Source organism: Cenococcum geophilum (assembly GCF_001692895.1).
Source record: "Cenococcum geophilum 1.58 unplaced genomic scaffold K441scaffold_39, whole genome shotgun sequence".
Lineage (NCBI taxonomy): Eukaryota > Fungi > Ascomycota > Dothideomycetes > Gloniales > Gloniaceae > Cenococcum > Cenococcum geophilum.
The window spans coordinates 633420-641674 of record NW_027137597.1 but is presented as its reverse complement, the minus strand read 5'-3'; the positions used below and the strand labels follow the sequence as shown (position 1 = coordinate 641674).

Below are 8255 nucleotides of genomic sequence, written 5' to 3'. Positions count from 1 at the left end.
TAGGCTCCGAGCGTGAGCGCAAAAGTCGAGCCGTTGGAGAACCAGCAAGGCCCATAGCCCATGAACACGTGGTCCGTGCTTACGGCATCTACGCAAACTTCAAGGCCGCCTTCCGTTGGCTGCAGCTGTTTGTCATGATGCTTCTTTATCGACAAGCCTACCTTTTCAGGGCTAATATGTGAAAAGCAACCCTGTGCAAAGGACAACGCGGCCCCTTTCCCAATTCGAGACAATGCCCCTTTCGATCTTCGTTCTTTAATCCACACCACGCAAATCATAACAAAGAAGGGTAAATCTAGAGCCGATGCGACAAGGCCCATTGCGTCAGCAATCTCTTGTCGAACGCCATAGTATCGCAGCATGGCGATGCTCTATTGACGTCGTGTCGCTATCATGATGAACTAATCAGATGCTTCAATTTCCGTCGAGAGTTATCCTCCCCAAAGGCCGTAACGGTAGGATTTGAATTCATTCTTCGGTCACAGTTGGTCTTTAAACGGGATTCTATTCCTCCGAGCATGCAATTGTGATGCTGTGATTTCTTGGTCCTTTCGTAAATTGTCATAGTAACTCAAAGTTGAGGGTCCCTAAATGGTGCATGTAGCAGTTGAGAACTACAGTGATTATGATGGCGCAGAGCTTCGTTGCTTTTCATAATTGCCTGATCGTTACTCGTCCGCAGTTAAGACTACCCCTGATTCTAGGACGGTCTCTGTACAAAGTTGCCCCCATCGTTTGGATAACCACGAGCTGTATTCTTGCTTCTACGGTCATATCTAATGATATACATACATAATTATGTCTCCCTATCTACTACTACTACAATTTCTTTACTCCAGAGATTTGGTCCCGGCCACAAGGCCATTATCTTAAGATCAACATTTCCTCACCAAATATCGTAGATTTTCTTTTGAAGGGCCACCAACTTCTCTAAAGTAGAGCGGTAGCCTCCTTTTTAATTGCACGGTTTCCGGTTTCCTATTTTCGAACCCGTAAAGCTTCAGCTGTTTGCGACAGCTATCAACCTTGATTATACGTCTGCGCATAGGATACCGGCTATGCCGAAGAGCTTATGATGAAAGAGTCTCTTATCAACTCTATCTCACCTTCACAATCTTACTGTAATCTTTTGTTTAACATTAGCATATTATCTTTAGCTATTCTAACTGGTGTGCGAGATGTGTTTGGAGTCGGCGTGATAAACTTAATCTCTAGCACCACCTCAAGGGCTTCACATATTATTAACTACAACACAATCCGTGCAGTGTCAAAATACTGCCAAATTCTATCACACGCGTAAAAAATTGGTTACCATACTAATAGGAACTACTATGCTGTCAATCTTGATCCTTTTCTGATTGATTCGCTTCCACTAACAGTTAACCTATGAGATGAAGATTTTCCTCTCAAAACCCCATCAGCTAACTTCCACCTCACATGCAAATTACCGACATAAAGAGAGATCAAAACCCCATCACCGCTTCTTTAACGATGGACCTGCTTTTTCACTCCCGTCCACACTGGCAACATCAGCTTTTTCGCACATGGCGTGGCCTCCATCTTTCGAAGAGGGTGACTATAATTCTGCGAAGAAAGAGGGTTTGAGATGCTACGGACCCAAGAAGAGAGGCTGGTTTTAGTTTATACTAGTGGCGGCTTGAATGCATCGAAGGACGAGCTCCCAACCTGTTCACGAGGCAAACAACAACAACCTGGCTAAAATACACACAGTAAATTTTATAATTTACAGATTATTTCAACATTCACGCTCCCTATAAACTAGCCTCGTTCAGGGGAATAATGCAAGCCAATATCTAACAGGGGTGCAAAAGCGAAGATTGGGCAGAGTAGGGGGCCTAACAGGCCTTGCAGGCCTTGGGCGCCTTCTCGAAGTTGACTCATGCCAAACTTCCATCCGAAAAAAGGGGTGTGTTCGGGCTGCCCCGTGGCAAATGATGCTCGCTGGAAGCCCAATAATGACCCCTTTCAGCGCTGGCGCTTTCGTTGAGATAACATTCGATGCTTCACTCCCAGCCCCACATAATATCCCAGAAGTTCAATTGGCAGCACCCCACGCCAAACTACGTGCCTTGAGGGACACGCGACAATTAAACACCTGAGGACGCCTAGTTCAAAACTAGGGCATCGAATAACAGCTTGTAGGATGCCTGGTTGTTGCCTTCTTCTCGGAGCGTCTGCAGCTTCACTGCAGCGTTCAAGGTTCCTGTGTCACCGATGACGGACCCGGTGGCGCACGGGATTTGCTCCGTGATTGCTTGTCGAGTTTACACTCGTCTCCCGCCCCGGAGCGAAAGCACTGCGCCCCTCCAGACTCCTGACGTCTGGCCTGGCCGTAGAAAGAGGCTCTGCTATTTGGGTTGGAGATACTGGACATAGCAGGTCGGTCACTGGGCCGGGCTATCGGTGAATTGGCCGAGCTAGGCTCGAAGAGTAGTCTGTTTCCTATATATTTAGGCCTTTGGGCAAGATTGTGGGATACAGTTGCCTTGGGAGAAGCGGCACGTGCGATTCGAATCACAATATGGCTTTGCATTGCTTAATGGATGGCTTGCTTCCATTGTCATTAGATAATTTCGCGCGGGATGGCTTCCTAGCCCAAGCCAAATCACCGGAAGCACTACTGGCAAAGCCTGGACTAAACCCGGAGGCCCGGAGAAGACCGCTCTCCCTCCTTAAGACTGAGTTTAAGACAAGGTTAAGCAGAAGACATTCAAGTCGCGAGGTCTTAGTGCTGCGGGCAGTGCGGCGCTAGACGCAGCTAGCACATATAGGTTAACTTGCCCTAAGCACTCAAGCCACCAGCCACCAGCAACCGCCGCGAAAGAAAAGGATTGGCTCGGAATCACTATGAAGTTTCCATCCTGGAGATTTTATCTTTGAAGGGGAAGCAAACCTAGTCTTTTCCCTCGGGCCGTCGATTTGTCGGAGAAATGGATCAACTTCACTTGACCAATTACGCATCCTCGCTCCTCTGGAGATAATAGGGCAACGGCCTGCTCCAGCCATTTTTCCCACACTACGGTGAAGATCCAATCGGTAGCTGAAGAAGTGTGAGAACACTGTTGAATAGCGGAATGCTTCTCTGTCTCCGTCGAGGGTGCCTGAACCAAGGCTGAGCTCTTCTTAAAAAAGTGATATTTTCCCAGAGGTCTAGTTTATTTTATGCTTGCGATCTGCCGCTTTCGCTCATGTTAAACTTGGTTGAGTCTATTTCGTAGTGTATTAGAATTATTTGTACCTAGGAGATATTTAGTTGTATAGAAGATTGAGAAGGTCAAGGAGAGAAATTATTTAAGTCGTAGAGCAAGCCAATTCTTCTCTGTGAAGCGCTGGCCATTATCCGCCTAGATGACGTCAAGGAGAAATTTACATTCACAAAAAAGGACTCGTGTGCTCACAAGCCCTCAGGAAAACTCGCCCTTTCTACCTCCTCTTCAACGAAGGCATAAAAACGTCGAAAGAGGTTTTCTTCCCACACGTCAGGAGTTCCGCAACATCGACTTTCGTCTCAGAAGAGGAGATGATGGTGCTGGAAATGGTATATGAAATCAAAGCTGATTGAGCCACGCCTACGTCCTAAAGAGCGTATGGCACTATCAGCTACACATAGTTATGCTGAATTCCACTAGCGATTAAAACTGTTGTGGCGTTTAGCACCAGTTAGAACCAAATACTCATCACCTCCAATTACTGCTGATGCTCTTCGCTACCCATTAGTCTGTGCCTGAACGCCTTCATTTTTATACTTGGTATAGGGTCGGCGTATTATTCTGACTCATGACCTTCCATCAAGTTTTAATCTTACCATATCCTCCTCTTTGTTGCTAACCCTAGCGATGGATTCAAGACCATGAATCGCTCGAGGAATCAATCTCGTGCTTCCGTGATCAACCTAACGTCAAGATTGTCGGATATGCCCAAGTTAGAAGTATTTCGTTTTGTTCCTTGGAAACTGTAGTCTTCGCCGCGGTTGCGTTCTCGTCCTCTTCATCTGCATCTGCAGCTGCACCTCCATCCCTAACGTCTTCTTTTTGTGCGTTATTGAGAATGCCGTCGGTGTCATCAGCCGCAACATCTCTACTGCGTTGTCTGGAGTGTCGTAAGGCCGGACCCGTGCCGGCGGGTTATGCCGAGTGGATAGTACTGTATTCGCCGTGTTTCGAGTAGTAACCCTACACAAAATGAGTCCAGCTGGTCTTGCAAAGCAGCCCTACACGGTATCTTGATCAGGTCCCATTTCGAGTGAAATTCTCCCGGAATACGGATCTTGACTTGAATCCTTTGCAATTGGCCCAGTCCTCTAGCCAGATCATGTTCGCTCAGAGTGTTCCTTGGAGATATGACGGACGGCAGAAATCGTGAAAACGTTGAGTACAAAGGTTCTCAGATCCTTGTGGACAATTCATCAGTTTCCGATATATCAGTTCTTCGTCCACCAGGCATAACACCATAGCAACTGTCTACGCTACAGCCGTCCGATCTCTTGGATGCCGTGAACTGGCGTTTCTCGTAGTTATGGTTCAGGACTTATTTCCAGATATCAGTCTCCTTTGAGTCCGCTTTGGTGGTTGCCCGTACGTGAGGTGTGGTTCACTATCTCCTGATTTGAAGGAATTTCTTAAAATTAGCCTAAGTTGCGGATCCCCTTGCGTACCGTTTTATGAATGTGGGGATTCGTGGCGAGTAAGAAGATTCGAAATGACGTAGTGAAAATACCATAGCTTTTTTGGTGATGTACGGTGCATTGGAAGGTGAAAGGTGACCCAAGCCTGCGAATGACAAGAAGCCCACGAATCTGAGATATCTCCGTTCTGTTCCGCTGGGGGAGCCTCTGCCCACGGCTGCGAGGAGTCGTCCAAGCTTCTATCACAGTATAGTTGGAGTTGAAGACACAAATTTGACACCGTATCACAGAAATCATAAGGCACAGCGGTATAGGAGGCTTGATTATTGAGTGATTATTGGGAATTTCGTCATCTTTCGGGGGAGAAACTCTCCCTTACTAGCTCTCGGATTCTTAATAGCATGGAGACGGCCGGAATGAAAATCCGTCCAGGCTGGTGAAAACAAGACCAAAAGGATTTGAAATTGAAGCCATATTTTTAGAGAGCATAACGGAAATTTGAGTGCTCCTGACGCATACCATTGATCGAGGTGGTGATGAAACCGGAAGTCATAAAAGAGGTGCACGAAAGGATCGGTGAGCACTGGTGGCTCAAAAAAAGTGGTTATCCGTTGTCCAGTGAATTTGGAGAGCCAAATTCTCTTAAAACGTCTCATAGTCCGAGTACTGAAATGTTGTGCGTTATATAGTTATTGCGATTTTGCAACGAGCATACATTCTATTCCAATATTGAGGTCACCTGAGTAGAGTGCGGCTGGCTCGGCCGTAGGTCAACCGGATCGGTGACAGACTACCAATGTTGATAAATCACTTCCGTCTAATCCTGTTGGTGAGACGAATGAAAGACACAGACAGGAATTCTTAGCTTTGCAAGGAGATTTCTACTTCATACATTTTCGTATAGATCTCATGTTAACGAGGAATACTGAATCCATTGGAAGATAACATGGCCAGACTTCGGCCATTTCCCCCAGTAATACTACATGAACCACTCTTTGTAAGTTAAATTTTTTTAGGGAAACCGAGAAAGAAGCTTGTGACTAGTACTATGAATATGTTGAATGGAGAGAGGCTAGCTTATCAGAGCTTCTCGGAGCGGTTCAGTATAATATTTTGAAAGACAGAGGGAATTGAAGGGGGTGAAAAGATACGAGTGCTTTTGTGCCATGGTAACGGTTGGTCCTGGTTATTTATGAGGCGAATGCGACTGAATATAAATCATCCTTGCCTAGTACAGTTTTCTATAGATGAAAAGATTAATTTGAGGATAACAAGCATGTCAACATTATGAAGATGAAACAAAATACCGAAACCTTCGGCCGGAATTCTAGAAAGCTGCGGGTAGTGTATATACATGAATCGGACTTTTTCCTATCTTGGAATGCTATCCTGGAAATAAACCCGCAGGTACAAAGATTGTGGCGAGTCATAAGAGTTGTAAAACTAGTCGTATGATTTATCGGCACCGCGGAATATCTTTGGAGGCCGTTTGGTGAATAGGCATAGTTTCTCCAGGTTTCTAAGAGGCGAGACGACTTCCATTGCCTTCGATTTAGCCACACCATCCATGAGGCTTGGAATTGGGTAAAATTATCGGCCGAAGGTGTGCTCCTGGAGATACTCGCTTGGAATTAATGGATGATGCCGCCGTAGGGCATGCCGGATTCCCCAAAAGGGATATGATCTGATTCTCAGGAATGCAATATAGCATAAACTTTGGACAACGCAACTCTGGCCACGATCCGGATATGTATAGGCCTGTAGGCATGCTGCAGTTACCACGACCACCGTCGGCTTTCGGGAATGTGAACAAGGTGTCTCATGCTCCATGGTTAATGCCGCAAATTACTAAGCTGCTGCATCTAGAATCAGCCAATAGCCTGTGATATGTTTTGCTGCTCGAATTGAGAGAGTTGCGTTTCCTGTGGCAAACCTGGAGGAAACAAGTAAGGCTCCAAAGATGATCGGTGAGAGAAGAAGCAAATGGTGTGATGAAGGTCGCGTTTAACGTCTGAGAAATTCCACCTTACCCCTTTTTGTTATAGCCTTATTCTAACCGCTTCGGGTCAGGAGGCCTGCCAAATGAGCTCTGCATTGTCGCGGAACACGGTGCAAACAATCTGCATAATCATCCAACACGCACCGATTCCCTCAAAGCTCCAATCAGTCCCCAAACTCATTCCACACTGAGTCAGTTATGCAAACCCAGTCGAAGGCCGCTTTTCATGGGCATTACTTGGCATGCATCACCGCTTCGGCTTCTTCGCCTACCATGATCCAGGAAGCACGCTTTGCCACAGCTACACTAGCTTGGGGCATGCATGCCATAGCTGCAGCAATATCTAGGATACTACCGCGGATTAAGGTTGCGTTGGACAGCTGGAGCAAACGTGTTGGCTTCAAGTATTCCGATTCCGGGTTTCCCCCGACGCGCTCGGCAAAGTCGTTTGCACACTCTATCGATAGAGTGGGTTTGAAACAATGAGGCGGGTGTGGGTTACGTGGCAAAAAGCCGTTGAACCACCTCCTTGCGCTGATATATTGGAACCAGTGGAAAGTTAATCATTTTTTAGCGATTCTCATCGTACAGGCCGCAGTTTTGACCAAGACCAGGGAACGTAGAAGCCCAACTAATACCCCGAACTCCCGTCCTTGGACGTCAATCCCTTCCAAATGGATCCGATGCAGGCGAATACCAGCCCAAGGAAAATATAGAGGGTGCCAGAAGAAGGCTGACCACATGAAAATCAGACAGCCCAATCCTACCCATAACCCAAATTCTTCCGAGCACCACGATGTTTCTAAAAAGCGAGACCAAAATACACCGTATCGCCCGGCTCCGTGTAGGAAAAGCCTCCGAGATTGTTGCGCGTGAGTGTTGTCAAGGAATGACACCGTATGGCCGGCCGAAACGTGAGGGGGGAGGGATGGCGCCCAGCATCATCAGAGCCACTTCGGCGGCGTCTTCTCGAGCTTGGTGAGCGTATGGTAGGTCGTACCAGAAGCGTGCGTTTATTTGGCGACCTTGGATAACCACATAGCTGGACCAGGCCGTGCGACCTCCTTTGCAATCACGTCAGTCCAGACTCATGCTTGAAGACTTGATTGATTGTGAGAGAACGGAGCAGTGGTAGAGAAATCCGGCATGAGATTGAACATGAGAAGGATGCGGATGATGTGATGTCCAACCGTCCAACCAGAGTAACATGCGACTCTCATTGGCACCACAATTGGACCTCTGGCAGGCAGAAAAAAAGTCTTGTTCTTACCTCGAGGATCGGAGACATCCTGCCAGCTAGGCAGTCCGCGATTGTATCTGGCACAGTACTCTAGAGTAGAATAGTTAGCCTATTACTAGCTCTTTAAATATGGAGAAAGTGTGGCGGTGACGGACCTATAAGCTGCTGCTGCCAACGAGTGGCCATTCTGATGATATCGCAGGAATGTCGCTAGAATTCGACGATGCTCTGAATGAGAGTTCTGATGAGCTGAAAGAGCGTGAATGGGTTGTTGGTATCAATTCCGATGAGTTTGAACTCGTAGCTTGAATTTGATGCTGTCAATACACTTCGAAATCGGGGATACTTATAGAGCTAGCAGGTAACTCATC

At 46.9% G+C, this 8255-nt stretch overlaps 1 protein-coding gene across 1 annotated transcript; it reads right to left on the bottom strand.

Annotated features, from left to right (window-relative positions):
• Positions 1 to 7526: 7526 nt before the first annotated feature.
• K441DRAFT_574882 (uncharacterized protein) lies at positions 7527 to 7972 on the bottom strand (the record flags this gene model as incomplete). Its single annotated transcript, XM_067644126.1, has 2 exons — positions 7527 to 7708; positions 7915 to 7972. Coding segments are annotated over 2 exons (240 nt in total), but the record flags the coding sequence as incomplete, so codon positions are not given.
• Positions 7973 to 8255: the final 283 nt, after the last annotated feature.